Source organism: Gossypium hirsutum, chromosome A03, assembly GCF_007990345.1.
Source record: "Gossypium hirsutum isolate 1008001.06 chromosome A03, Gossypium_hirsutum_v2.1, whole genome shotgun sequence".
In the NCBI taxonomy this organism is placed as follows: domain Eukaryota; kingdom Viridiplantae; phylum Streptophyta; class Magnoliopsida; order Malvales; family Malvaceae; genus Gossypium; species Gossypium hirsutum.
The window spans coordinates 110,420,886-110,436,044 of record NC_053426.1 but is presented as its reverse complement, the minus strand read 5'-3'; the positions used below and the strand labels follow the sequence as shown (position 1 = coordinate 110,436,044).

Sequence of the window (15,159 nt, the reverse complement as noted above, 5' to 3'; positions counted from 1 at the left end):
CAAAGCTAATTCCATGAAATGAATTTCCTTCCAATACTTTGCAGTGTCTCGGACTCTCTTCATATATCCTTCACCCGCGAAAGCGAACTCGAACTGTGCTAATCCTCCAGTTGCGGGGAGAAATTGTCGCGAAGAAAATTGCCTTTGGACTAATAGCGGAGCATATCCAACTCCTCCCCATAACCCGAGTAAAGGTACCCAATCTTGGCTTCCACATTTGTATAGCAGAACTGAAGGACGGATCCAGGGTGCTCTCCATGTTATATTCTCGGCGCGAAGATTCTGAAAAACTGATACCCAATGTTGCTTGGTGACTTCCTTCGGCCATTCTTTATTGAGGTAAGCTTCTAGCGGGGAGAATGTTTTAGAAAACATATGGAACGGAGCGCGCTCTACCTTCCAGAAGTGACTCAAAATCCAAACATTGAGCAACTGCGCGCATCCGATAAATCGTCCCTCCCCTTTTCTTCGACAACTACTCAAGGACCTGAAGGTCTCGGCTAGGATGGTCGGGACAGGGTTGATTCCTTGTTTTAACCTTTCGAAGAAATCAACTACTGCAACTTCGAGATGTCCGAGAACTTTTGGGAAAATGACCAAACCGTAAATGGCCAAAGCGAATAGATTTACCCTTTTCAGCATGTTGGGATGGTTCAAAGCCAAATCTCGTAGGGAGGACCATGGAATGCAAATGGTTTCATTCTTCTTCTTTATCTGTTTTTCGGCCCATGCATCAGTCATGTCTGTCAGTCTCACTAACTTTTTCTTGAAGGTCATCGGCTTAGGCTCCTTCACATATATTTTGTCGAATTGTACATTGTCGATGCGGAGTAAAGCAGCATACTCTTCTATGGTTGGAGTCATGTCTTCTTGATTGAAGGTGAAACACTGATAAGCTGGGTCCCAGAACCGAACCATGGCTTGAATCAACTGTTCGTCTACACGGATGGTGATCAGGTGAGCTATATCTCCATACCTCTCAGTGAAAATGTCTCTAGTGTCTGAATCCCACTGATTCCAAATTCGAACCAAATCCTCAAAGTTATTTTGGCGAACATTTACAGTTATATGTTCGGGCAAATTAGCGACACACCCTTCCACTAGACTATCCCCCTTTTCTCTCTGAATTTTTAGAGACCAGTCTCGAACCACGGCATTCTTCTCGGTTATTTGTGTAATTGACTCCTCCATTAGAAACCCGTTTTTTTTGGCAACCAACTTTTAATCAACACCTTCCTAATATGATGCCTATGATGCATGATGAAAATAAAAGTAAAAACAAATAAACTTGGTTAGTAAACACAACAAGTATAATTTGAAAAACAAATTAAACTACCCAATCCAATTATTTTGCATAAACAGCGTAAATGAAAGGCAAAAGGCATTTTCCCCGTGTACTTATTTTAATGACTATAAGCGGACAGAGGTTCAGCATGGCTCTAATTGGAAAGCTCGTATGGTTCACTATATGCGGTTTTGGTTCTAGGTGGGTACTCGAATCGTCTGCACTGTCATCTACTAAGATTAGTACAGAGCCTCGGTCATGGCCCATCATAGGCTTACGATGATCAATTCGAGGGATTACATTTACTTATGCCTATGCGGAGGGACAAGTTAACTCACGAAAGCATAAGTCATATGTAACCCGAAAGTATTCACTAGCCTGTGCGGAGGAACGAGTCAACTCACGAAGGCGTAGCGTTTACTTTCTCTTAACAGGGACGAAGCCCGGGTATAGAGCTCATGTTATGCAAAAAAAAAATGCAAGTGCACGGTGTGTGAGGAGAAACTTGTAAACCTTTACGTTTTATTTAGAAAAAACTAAACCAAAAATAAAATCGCAAAATTTAAAGCTGAAAAACAACCTGATAAAACAAATTAGAATATGTACAACACGATGCAAATGCATGATTTTTTTAAAAACAAAAAATTTAAGGATCACGACTAAATGTTAATTTGAACAAGAAATTTTGAAAATTTTGACAACACGCGTTTAACATTAGACTCGACTCTCGAAAAAAAAGTCCCCAGCGGAGTCGCCAGCTGTAGCGACCTAAAAATTTGGCAATAGGCGCTAGTTGAAATGATTATTGAAAAATTAAAGTTTCAAATTTTATTTACAAAAGAGGAGTCGCCACCGATCTTTTTTAGGTGTGATCGGACACCAAATAAAATCCTTTTTTAGAAGATTTTTTTTTAAACTTTTCTAAAAAAAGAGACAATTTTAGGTCCACGTCAAAATCCAGAGAAAATTAGGGTCCGGGAGTCGGTTACGCGCGAGGAAGGTATTAGCACCCTCGCGACACCCAAAATTGGTATCTCGTTAAACGCATGTTGTCTTAATTTTCAAAAATACGAGTTCCATTTAATATTTAGTCGTGATCCGATTGAAATACGAGAACCCCTTTTTTTTAAAAAAAACACGAGAATTTTGAAGCGCAGTATTTCTTTTTTAAAACGAAAGTTTTTTTGAAAACACGAGAATTTTTGAAAACACGAGAATTTGTAAACACGAAAATTTTAGAAACACGAAAATTTTTAGAAAAAACGAAATTTTCTTAAAACACGACATTTTTTTTTGAAACACGGGAATTTTTAAAACAGGGAAATTTTAGAAACACGAAAATTTTTAAAACACGACATTTTTTGAAACACGATTTAAAAAACAAAAATTGAAATGCGAGAATATTTTGAAACACGAATTTTTTTTAACGCGAGAATTTTTGAAAACATGGAAACTTTGAAACACTGGAGTTTTTGAAAACACGAGAATTTGTGAAACACGAAAATTTGTGAAAACACGTAAATTTTTTTTAAACACGAAAATTTTTGAAACGCCAGAATTTTTGAAAACACAAAGATTTTTGAAAACACGAAAATTTTTGAAAACACGAAAACACTAAATTTGTCGAATACTGAATTTTTTTGAAAACACAATAATACCAAAAATATTCACGAGAATTTTTTTTATTTTTTATTTTTTTTATTTTTTTATTTTTTTTTGAAACACGAGATTTTTTTTGAAAACACGAAAACACGAATTTTTGAAACACGGAAATTTTTGAAAACACGATTTTTTTAGAAAGAAACACGAATGTATTTTTTTCGAAACACGGGAAATTTTATTATTATTATTTTTGAAACATGAGAAATTTTGAAGACATGAATTTTTTTTTTTAAAAACGATTTTTCTTTAAAAATACTGTATTTAACACAAATCGATGATATTCACCCCGATATGGCGATGAAACTATCGAATTAGTGTTAAATTAATTCAATTTAATATTTAATCGGGATTCTAATAAAACAAGAGGATTTTTATTGAAATACGAGAAATTTTGAATATTTTCGATTTTTTATAAGGGCGTCCCGTATTTAACACGAGCCATCGATATTCATCCAACATAGCGATGAATTCGATAATTCGATGCTAAATCAGTTCGTTGCCTTATGCATTAAAATATTTATCATTATTATTATTTAAAAAATATGTAATTAAAATGACATAATAATATCTATGAAAAACTATTTTTAAACATACTATTTTAAATTAAATAAAATACCATTTAAATACATTAAACAAAATAAAATAGATTAAAAAGAAAAAAAGAAGAAAAAAAATTCACCCAAAAGACCAAAGTCTTGGAGGACAAGCCCTTTTTCTTTTTTTTGCTGCAAATTGAGGCTTAGTGGGCCGTCAGTGGTGTTGGGCCTGCGCTGGGTCGGGTCCACTGGTGGTGGGCTGCTGGTGGCCTACCAAAAAATGGGTTTTATTTTTTCTTTATTTTATCTTTTTCTCTCTTTTTCCTTTCATCTTTCTGTTTCTTCTCTTCTTTTTTCTTTTCAGTTACCTTTTTTACTTCTTTTGCTTGCTGTTTTTTTCTGTCTTTGTCTGCTTATTTGTGGAGGTGCGACGGTGGTGGGAGCGTAAGGGCGCGCCGGCGAGCACGGTAGCGGCGAAGGAGCGGCGGATTTTTTGAAGTTATTTTGTTTTTTTTTTGCTACTCTTTTGTTTGCTTTGCTTTTCTTTTTGGTTGCTTGCGACTTTTCAGGTGGTGGGGGCAAGGGGACGACAACGGTGGCGGTGGTTGAACGACGGTGGTGAGGGCTTTTGCTTGCTGCTGCTTGATTTTTTTCTCTCTTTTTTTTGCTTTTTGGTTGCCGAAAATAAAAACCCCCCTCCCTTCTCTTCAATTTTTCTTTTTAAAAGCTCCAAATTTTGTCCTCTTTCTCATTGTTTACAGGTAGTGGGTGAAGGAGCAGCCACCCATGTTTGTGGCCTGAAAATCTGGGAAATGGGTGCCCCAAATCATGTAACTTGTCTGAAGGACCAAATCACAAATGCAACAAAACTTCTGGGGCTAAATGTAATTTTTAGAAAATTTAGGATTAAAATGAAATTTAATGAAGGTTTAGGGGTCTAAGTGAAATTTAAAGAAAGTTTAAGGGTCAAAATGAAATTTAGGAAAAGTTTAGGGGTCAAAATGCAATTTTTATTTTAAAAAAAAATTTTTTTTTGAAATTTTGAAAATTAAACACAAAATCTAGTCGGACAAAAATTTAGTGCTTACAACAGGTTAAACATGTCATGTATAGCTAGACTCACATACGCTATGGTAGCCCTAAAATCGACTAAACCATAGCTCTGATACCACAAAATGTAACACCCCTTACCTGTATCCGAAGCCAAAATAGGGTTCGAGGCATTATCGGACTTATATTTTAATATTCACTCACATTCAAAAGATAAATCTTGCATACAATTTAAAATTTTCACACATTCATTCATACCATGGAGACATATTTCTCAAAAATAAGCTTATACCATGCCTGAATATACACAAACATTAACATCATTAACAAGCCATTCTCGCATGGCTACATATACAAATCAAAATGAACCACATTGAATTTAGCCTATACATGCCACATAACCAAAAACTTAAAGCTTTTAATTACCGAAGTGATAACTAGATAGTGTGATGTGGTCTCCAATGACTTCTATCCCGAGCAAGTCTCCGAAACTCTTTGAACATAGAAAAAACACACAGAGTAAGCTTAGAAAGCTTAGTAAGTCATAAGCAAATAAATCATTTCAATGATATTTACAAATCATTATCATTAAACCAAATTTAACAAACATCAATCACTTATACAATCTTGTACTCGTAAATTCATATAACCACATTAAGTAGCTTCTCTTATCTTATTTATCAATGAATATATATATATATCACGTTTTCACATTCAAAAGACAACCGTTAACTCAATCATATAAATCAAGTTTGCACATAATCATTACATGAATAACCAAAACATGTAATGGTTCACTAACCACTTCATATATAACTTATCCATTTGGCTACATTTCAATTTCATATATATATAGAGCACATATTCACATTTCATTTTCTTATAAATCACATATCATCTTACACTTATCCATTTGGCTACATTTCAATTTCATATATATAGAGCACATATTCACATTTCATTTTCTTATAAATCACATATTATCTTACACATATATATTACTTTCCATTTCCCAAAACCATGTTTCTCATTTCATAATTCCCATGCTCTAAACATAGGACCACAATTCGTATAACAAACATATATGTATCACACCATTTATTTATACATTCACATTATTTGATGTCATATATTTCACATATTATCACTTGAAACATAATCACCTTTCATTTATGAATTTCATAATCGAAACACACGTACCTGAATTATATATCCATAAATCATAATCATATTCACTTTCATTACTCAATTTCATAAACATTGCAATATACCTGAATCGGATGCACATTTATATATTCATTTACTTCTCAGAGTACCAGTTGAACCATTCGGAAACAAAGAGGATACTTGGATATCTCTGGAAGCTCGTACAATTAATTTAGGTCACATACTTTCATATAATGACAGACATCGACCGAATAGGTCATGCTCTTATTCGTAGATATAGTAATCATTCACACACATATATCGTTCTTTGATACTAATAATTCACCTTAAAAATCAATTCACATGTGAGTACATAATACGTACCTGACTATCATAATGTATCATACATATTCAATAGTAGTTTACCTTGAAATTTCGAATTCATAATCTTACTTGAATCACCGGCGTTAAGCCTGCTAGGTTTAAAACCCGAATCCGCTCACCAGCATAGAACCTGCAGAACTTTAAGCTCGAATATAATACCAGCACTAAGCCTGCGGGATTTAACCCGGATATAATACCAGCACTAAGCCTGCGGGATAAAACCCGGATATAATACCAGCACGAAGCCTGCAGGATAAAATCCGGATATAATACCAGCACAAAGCCTGCGGGATAAAACCCGGATATAATACCAGCACGAAGCCTGCGGGATTTAACCCGGATATGCATCAAATATCATGCATATTTAATCTCACATATACTCAAATTCACCCAAAAACACATAAAAAGGGCAATTTGCACATTAGCCCCTAATATTTCACATTTTCACAAATTAGTCCCTATTTCCAAATAGCACAAAATACACAAAATCTTATCTAACCCGTGTTAGACCGAATTTACCTTAGGCCCTAGTAGCCCATTTCTCCAATTTATTTCACACTCGGAACAAATTCTCCAAAGTTCAATTCAATCAGTAACATATATATATTTATTTACAACTTGATTCAGCACATATAATGCACATACATTAATACATCCAAACATGAAATATTAGCAACCATTACTGAATGGTCAAGTTATTCCACACGGATTATTAGACAAAAATATACAAGTACATACAAGCATTACCAAATGACCGAATCTCCATTGTATTTAAAAATAATTCATGCACCACTCATTTAACTATTAATAGTCATCTACTAAGTACCAATGCCGAATAGAAATATGTCAAGTTCACATGCTAAGAATCATGCTAAAATGTCATTTTCAAAACCAAATTGTTTTTCATCTATTCGGCTAGCAAATTATATAAAAAATATTTTATACCAATTTCATAACCAAATAGTCATATTAACTAAACACCTTAAACTTAACTTAATAATTAACAAATCAACTATAATTCATGAATATTCTTGTCTTCGTAAATGCACCAATAAATCCAATTATACAAGCAATGATTTATTCATCACTTAGCTTATCCAATTAAGCCACAACCGAAAACAAATTCATCAACCGAATCATTATTTAACCAAAACATAAAAAAATCTATTAATACATATTTATTTTTCATCATCAAACTTTCAACAATGGCAAAACACAAAATCAACATAAATTCCGAAAATTGAAGCATGGGTTTACTAGCATTCGAAGCAACGATCTCAAAAATATAAAAATTATCAAAAACCGAGTCAAAATCACTTACTAATTAAAGCTTGAAGTTGCCGAACCCTAATGGCTTCCATGAACCTTTTTCTTTTCTCATTTTCGGTTGAAAGAACCATCAAAGATGATAATTTAACTTTTATTTTATTAATATATTAACATATATTCATAAATTACTCAAATAACCTTATTTCAAATTCAATATTTCAATAATGCAAAACCAACATTTCCACTAACTAATTAATGGTCCATTTATCACATAAGGACCCTAACTTTTAAGCTCCATAGCTTTTAGACACTTTTAACTTATAGCATGCTACTTTTACATTTAACGCAATTAAGTCCTTTTATAAAATTGAGCTCACAAACGATAAAATTTTCACACGAAAATTTCACGCATATTAACTCACATACTGTAAACACCAAGAATAATACTAAAATATTTTTTTGACTCGAATTTGTGGTCCCGAAACCACTGTCCCGATTAAGGTCTAAACTGGGTTGTTACAACTCTCCCCCCTTAGGGATTTTCGTCCCTAAATATCTTACTAGAAAGTAGATTAAGGATTTGCTTCCACACAGTATATTTCAAATTCACACATAGCTTTGAATTTCTTATCTCTTTAATCTCACGAGTAAGATTATGATCTGTCTTCCGCTATACATCATACCAACCTGAATCTGCTTATAACTGTATTAAATTACTTTCATTCTCTGCTTAATTTCTCTGATGATATTCATCTTGGTTTAGTTTTTAGGGTTTTTCTGTGATTTTTTTTTCTAATTGTTGTGGTTCGATTAAAAAAGTATGATTGAGATGTAAAATCGTGGAGTTTAGAGGATTCGATTTTGAATTCTTATTTTTATTTTAGTTTAGAGTGGCTTTTACTATGTAAGATAGAGCATTTTTTGTTTGATGAAGCTGGGTTTTGTTGATTAGTTGAATAATGAAGCAATATTGTGGAATTTCACTAAATTATTGTTTTTTTTCTTGGATTGCTATGTGACTGAATTTTAGATTGGGTTTGATTGAAGTAAGGAAAGTTAAGTTGAATGCAATTGTATATGATATCTCTGGCTTACTCAAAAAAGAGAGAAACAGAAAAGCAATGTTGATTAGGAAATAATTAAAATAGGAACACTGCTATTACTGATTGCTATGTACTAGATGTCACTGGCAGCTGAAATCAAAGTTAGTTTCATTAGTTAAATAATGTTTGTCCTTCTAGATCTTATTTGGGTGAGATAGATATTTAGTGATATGATATACAGAATATTTTCAGCTGGAGCAGCCAGTTAAATAGTGGCAGCAGTTTAATTAATTTGCTGAAATTGAGCTGGGGCTAACTTTGCGAACTACGATTCTATCAGATAAAACAAGGTAAATTATTTAATATATATAATTTTTCATGATGAGGTGATGTGTGCACCCTCATGAATCAAGGTGAGATAAGTTAATGAAGCCAGCCCCGTATTTTTACGATCATTTATTTTCTTTTCCATATTTGTTTAATTAGTTCTAATTTGATAATGTAAGGTTTTTAAAAAATTTTCCACCACTTACACTCTGATTTGTGTGTGTGCACATATCTATGATAAATGATACATGATGTGGCTGTTTTGCTACTTGCACTTCATAAAAAATCTATGGCACAGGCTGTTGAAGGTGATGAATGCCATTTTAGTTCCATGGCCAGTGATATTTCTTTATAACTACTGGGGATTACTTTACGACTTAATTTTAACCTACTGCTTCTAGTTGTACTTTTACATGTGCATTATGCATAAAAAAGCATAAATTTTGAAGTAGTAGTATTAAGGAGAATGCTGTTGTTAAGCTAGTTCTACTTACTGCATTTGTGATTATCTTTAAAGCTGGATTCTCTTTTTGTGTTTACCGTTGCTTGAATGTGCAGGAAGAAAAAGAGAAAAGATTGGAGGAAATTTTCGAGGCTGACATTGACAATACATTTGAAGACAAACATATACCAAAGGAAGAACTTCCAGAGGAGGGAGCTGTTGCATTAGCAGGGAAGAGAACTTTCGAAACCCTGACAACCACTGATTCAATTATTGATGCACTAGATGTGGCGGAAGTGGAGTTGAAACGAAGAGCTGAACATGAGGTATTTTTCACTTACCTTGTTCATTTGTTCTAAATTGATATGTTTATGGCTTGAACTAGATTGTTAAGTTTGGGAAAGAAGTGGTATCTATCTTTGAATGTCAAATTTGTACTTTGACCCTCATTAATAATTTTCTCTTCCCGAGAAAAGAAAAAGAAATTTGTTGCAATTTATATGTTTACTATGTTGTATTTATCTTACATAGAAACAAGAACAGTTCAACTTATTTTTTTATTCACATTTATGGTCTTTTTATACTTTTTGTTAGAAAAAACGATAGGATTTTGAGTAGTCGGAAGATATAAAAAACTAAGAAACAAAACTCTCCATAAAAACCACAAAAGGCTGCTAAATGAGCAGACGAAATACCACCACCACTACCGACTTCCTCCTCCACTCCATCGCCACCCTCATTGATATCGCCACTGCAACCGTCAAAGCTTCTATCCCTCCAGTAAATGCCGTTGCGGCCGTCCATCAGCCGCATCTTTATCATCACCATCATCCAAATGTCCCTCTCTCACTCTCACTCAACTCCCTTGAACAGTTCCTCTGTCTCCGCTGCTAGTAGCGGCAGCGCCGGTTTGTCTTGCGGTGAGGACGCTGGTGAAGTGGTAACCTGGGAACCCGAACCGTTTTCCGGCCACCATGACAAGTATTATCCCAATCCCGATGAGAATGCCATTTCAAGACTCATCGACTCGGAATCCCATCATATGCCTTTACCCGATTATCTCCGCCGTTGCCAGGACCGTTACGTCGACGTTATATCCCGTCAAGACTCCATTAATTGGATGCTAAAGGTCCACCATTTTTCTCATTTATATACACAGAACATATAGTAGGAACAAATTTAAATTTATTGATTGTTCATATGAACATGAGGCAAATGCAGGTGCATGCACACTATCATTTCAGTCCAGTAACGGCGTTCCTCTCCGTCAACTACTTCGATCGTTACCTCTCTTCTTACTCACTTCCGGTAAAAGAAAAAAAGAAACTCCGTTTCCTCTATATTTCAAAACTCTGCAACTTAAAAATTTCCTTCCAAATTTCTTTACTTTTTTTTTTAATTTTTTTTTCAATTTGGTCCCATAGCAAGCAAATGGGTGGCCGTTTCAGCTTCTATCAGTGGCGTGTTTATCATTGGCAGCGAAAATGGAAGAACCCCAAGTGCCATTGTTACTGGACCTTCAAGTATTCGAACCCAGATTCGTTTTCGAACCTAAAACCATCCAAAGAATGGAGCTTCGTGTAATGGCTGCTCTTAATTGGAGATTATGTTCAGTAACTCCCTTTGATTATCTCCATTACTTCATCTCTAAGCTCCCTTCTTGCTCGACCCGATTACCCGATTCGTTTTCTTCTATTGTCGCTGCTTCTTCGGATCTCATTCTCAACACCACCCGTGGTAATACTTCTAATCTTTACAAAAGAAAAAGCAGATTCTTATTGAAATTCGTTAAACTTTTGTTTTTGGTATTTACAGTACTGGATTTCCTCCGATTTGCGCCGTCGACGATGGCAGCCGCCGCCTTGCTTTGTGCTACCGGAGACAGTTTGGAATGTCCGGCTTGTGACGTTTTTTTTCACGAGAGTGTAAACAGAGTATGTTGTTGAAGTTTATTTGTAAATTTTGCGTTTCTTGAAAGGTCATTTTGCAAATATCTTTTTTTCCTTTTTTCTTTGCGAGAATTTCGAAGATTAAAGAAGCATAGAAAGCTGTGTTAAAATTTATAAAATCTGGCGGTGATTTTTCTTTCTCTTTTTTTTTTTTCATTTTTCTCCTTTTTCTTTGGGATAGGAAATGGTGAGAAGCTGTCACCAACTAATGGATGAATACCTCGTCGACACGTGTCCATCTACTCGATTCAAGGAGTTAAGAGTCGAGCAGCCGTCAACCGCGCCACCAAGCCCAGTCGGCGTGCTCGACGCGGCCGCTTGCAGCAGTTGTGACACGCGCTCCGAAATTCCCGGCTCTAGCAGCAGCCAAGAAGAGCCGCCACCCAAGCGGTTACGGTCCTCTGATCCGGATGTACAGCAAACGTAAATAACCCCCCCCTCTCCCCCTTTCCCTCCATCTTAATGAAATTCGGGACCCACTTTCTTTTTGGTCTTTTTTTTCATGTTATTTATAATTTATATGATGAAAGGTGGGGATATGATGGTAGAAAAGACGAGGGAATTTTGTTATTTATAATAATTAATGAATATTGTTAAGGGCCTTTTAGTCAAAGCTGCCGAAGCTAGTTCTCATGATGTTTCAATTATTCTTGGCCCATAACTCAATTATGAGTTGCATGAAGATCGAAAAACTTATAAATCGTAAAGATTGATTGGACCAATTATTTCGAATATAGACCAAATTGCCCTTTTTCTTTTTCTTTTATTCCTTTTATGACACCAATGGATCGTTAAAAGTAAAAGGAAAAAGGTTTTCCGTGCATTTTGTACCTCATTTTAATGAACAACCAAATTTATCCTTTTTACAATATCTATGAATTAAAAAAATGTGAAACGGTGCCGTTTCCTTCTGGGTAAATCGTTTTTCTCCACGTGTCCGACAAAAATTTACGGACACTGGGGTCGTTGGATGTGGCGAGTGCCTGTTTCAATGCTGTTGGACTTTCGACCAGTTTATTTCTACTCTGTACATATATTTGGACATCATGATTCCGTAATGAAACAAGATCAATACGGGGTTATTATTGTAAATTCCCCTAACCAATTTTTCTGTATGGTCTATAAAAAAAATTATGTGTGGTCGCCATGGATTCAATATTCTTAGAGCTAATTACACCAAACATCCTAAATTAGCTCTTAAATTTTAAATCATTCTAATTTCATCCTTACATCGAGCTTACATCAATTATGTTCTTTGTTGTTAAAATCATTAATGTACCTATTAATGACATGTTAGATTTGAAAATTTTAAGAAAAAATACGAATATTGTAAAATAGATGTTTTAAAAATATTAATTTTGGGATTTTAAAATTTTTCACAAAATTATAGAAGCTTCATTGTTCATTTTTTTTAGTTTCATTTTATTTTTTGTTTTTATTTTTAAAAGTTATGTAACATCATTTTATTTCTTTAAATGTTTCATTTTAAATTTAATTATGTAAAATTTAATTTATCATTTAATGGTTAAATTAGTAATTTTAACAATGAAACGAGATAATTAATATAATATCGATAATTTAAGGATGTAATTAAAAATTTCTAAAATTTGATGACTAATTTAAAATGAAGTAATAGTTTGGAATTTTGGTGCAAATATCCTTATTCTAATAGTTAATATTTGATGCACCTTTATTAAAAAAATATTATTATTGAATTATTATTTTTAATTTTTTTTAAAAAAAAAACGTGAACCATGATATCAGACATGATGTGGGCGTAAGCCATGTAAGATTTCATGCCAACTGCTACAGGGAAAGAGAGAGGGGATGGAGGATTTGGAGGGAAAGCATCAGAGTAGAGTTGGGGGAAGGTGAAATCAATCAGAACCATCAGGTGTTGAAAAGGTGACAGGTGTTCTCTGAGGTGAGGGCAAAGATTTGATTTGATTTGATAAAGGAAAGTGGGCCCACTTAGGGACCTTGTGCTTACGAAGCGGACGCACTATTACTGTGCTACAAAGGCGCACTATTACTGTGCTACAAAGGGACTTATAAAATACAAATTTCAATTTAATATGCCCACCCCTTTAGCACTTTAAACCACTAGCGTCTATTGTCACATTCTTTGCATTTTGATTTTATGTATTTAATATTTAATAAATTTTTAAATATTATATTTTCATTATAGTAATTAACGAAAAATAATATTTCTTGTCTGAATTATTGAATATAACTATTAATTTATCAATTCAAAAATTATAATAAAAGAATTTTCAAATTATAAGTAAAGCATTTCTAACATATCCAACATACAATATAGTTTTACTTTATGTAATTAATGTAAAGTAGCATTATTCAAAATAATAACTAATTAATATAATTAACTCAAATTAAAACTCTATTCAAATAATAACTCTATTTTAAAATTAGAACAACATATTTAGCTGATAATCGTAAATTAAATTATAATTTTTTTAACTATAAATTATAATTATTTTTAAATGTATAATTATCATAACTTCTATTTTACTTCAGAATTTTTTTTTAATTTCAAAATGTGAATTTAATAATATGATGGAAAATAAATGGTATTCTCGTTGATTCAAAATTTTTTCTAAACTCGTACTTATATATATATAGATTATAGATGTATTCAGTTATTCAACAATAATAATTTAAGAAGCTTTTTTTTTTCCTTTTTCTTTTCTTTTTATTTAAGCATAATGATAAATTTAGTTCTTAACGTTTACACTTTCATCAATTTGATACTGTTTTAGTTAAATTTGACCGTTGACCATTTAAAAGGAGTCGAATTTGACAACCAATCTTTCAAAAAAAAGTAGAATTGTTGTTTTTTAACAAAAATACTAACTAAAACGTTAAGTTTTTAAATATGACAACCCGCATGACACTACATGTGTACTTCATTCTTCTTCTGTTTGTTTTTGAATTTTTATCAATTTTGAAATTTTGAATTCTCGAAAAATTTTATAAAATTTAAATTTATTTATTGGCGTAACATACAAGACAAATAGTGTCATGTTGGCATGAAATACATGTGAATTGTTACGATAATTATCACGACAACATTGTTAAAAATCAATGTTTTAGTCAACATTTCTATTTAAAAAAACTATCCGACTTTATTTGAAAAGTCAGTGGCCAAATTTAGCTAAAAAAGAGCCAAATTGACAATTACATCAACTTTGAGGACTAAATTGAGTGTGTATAGGTATTATTGATGGATGCATGTCCGTTCATGTTTTTCTTTAATTTTCCATGGAAAGTGTTCTTAAAGAAATATTGTACTTCCAATTTGATATAAAATTCCTGGGTGTGTTTCAACATTATATAACAACAATGGGAAAAATATTAAATTTATGTATGAATTTTGGTCTAATGTGTAATTTGATATATAAATTTTAATTTGATGCAATTATACACATGAAACCTAAATTATAGTTCATATGTATACATGAAATTTTAATTTTGATTTTAATTCATCTGTACATATTTAAATAAATACATACATTTTGAGTCAACGAGAATACCCTTTTATTTTCCATCATATTATTAAATTTGATTAAAATTGAAATTTTATGTATAAAATTAAACAAAATCAAAGTTCATATATGACATTGCACATTTGATCAAACTTCACGTATAATTTTAATATTTATCCTTAGAATAATTATAAAAATTGTATTTATTAATTTATTAAAAATAATTTTTTATACAATTTCTACTTCTATCTATAATCCCTTTTTAACCTTTCAAGCAAAGAAACATATATGCTCAAATACACTTGAGCTTATATTTTTCTAATTATTATAATAGCAACTTAACCATAAGTGGTAATTTTTTTAATTCTTTAAATTTACTTGGTTAATAAAGTCTAATTATACCTACATAAGACTCTCAAATCTCAAATCGCATAAGATCGAGATAAATATCAATTTTATATATGAATTTTGGTTTAATGTTTAATTTGATATATAAAACTTGAATTGTAGTTTATATATATACATGAAACTTTGATTTGATTCAATTATACACGTTTAAAGAA

At 32.6% G+C, this 15,159-nt stretch overlaps 1 protein-coding gene and 1 long non-coding RNA gene across 4 annotated transcripts; one reads left to right on the top strand and one right to left on the bottom strand.

Annotated features, from left to right (window-relative positions):
• Positions 1-4,738: 4,738 nt before the first annotated feature.
• On the bottom strand, positions 4,739-7,470 carry LOC121222080 (uncharacterized). 2 transcript variants are annotated; one of them, XR_005919159.1, is made up of 2 exons: positions 7,385-7,470; positions 4,739-6,309 (listed from the first exon to the last, which is right to left on the bottom strand). It is a non-coding gene; the product is annotated as an uncharacterized lncRNA (long non-coding RNA). The 2 variants fall into 2 exon arrangements; XR_005919158.1 differs by having other exon boundaries at positions 4,739-6,385; positions 7,385-7,456.
• A 1,725-nt stretch (positions 7,471-9,195) lies between these two features.
• Positions 9,196-11,852, top strand: LOC107886963 (cyclin-D2-1). 2 transcript variants are annotated; one of them, XM_041101978.1, is made up of 6 exons: positions 9,196-9,470; positions 10,018-10,273; positions 10,366-10,452; positions 10,569-10,881; positions 10,960-11,078; positions 11,275-11,852. In XM_041101978.1, exons 1-6 carry the CDS (start codon positions 9,466-9,468, stop codon positions 11,518-11,520), a joined length of 1,026 nt encoding a protein of 341 aa, XP_040957912.1. In that variant the 5' UTR covers positions 9,196-9,465; the 3' UTR covers positions 11,521-11,852. The 2 variants fall into 2 exon arrangements, with proteins under 2 accessions (XP_040957912.1, XP_016666565.1); XM_016811076.2 differs by lacking the exon at positions 9,196-9,470 and having other exon boundaries at positions 9,641-10,273.
• Positions 11,853-15,159: the final 3,307 nt, after the last annotated feature.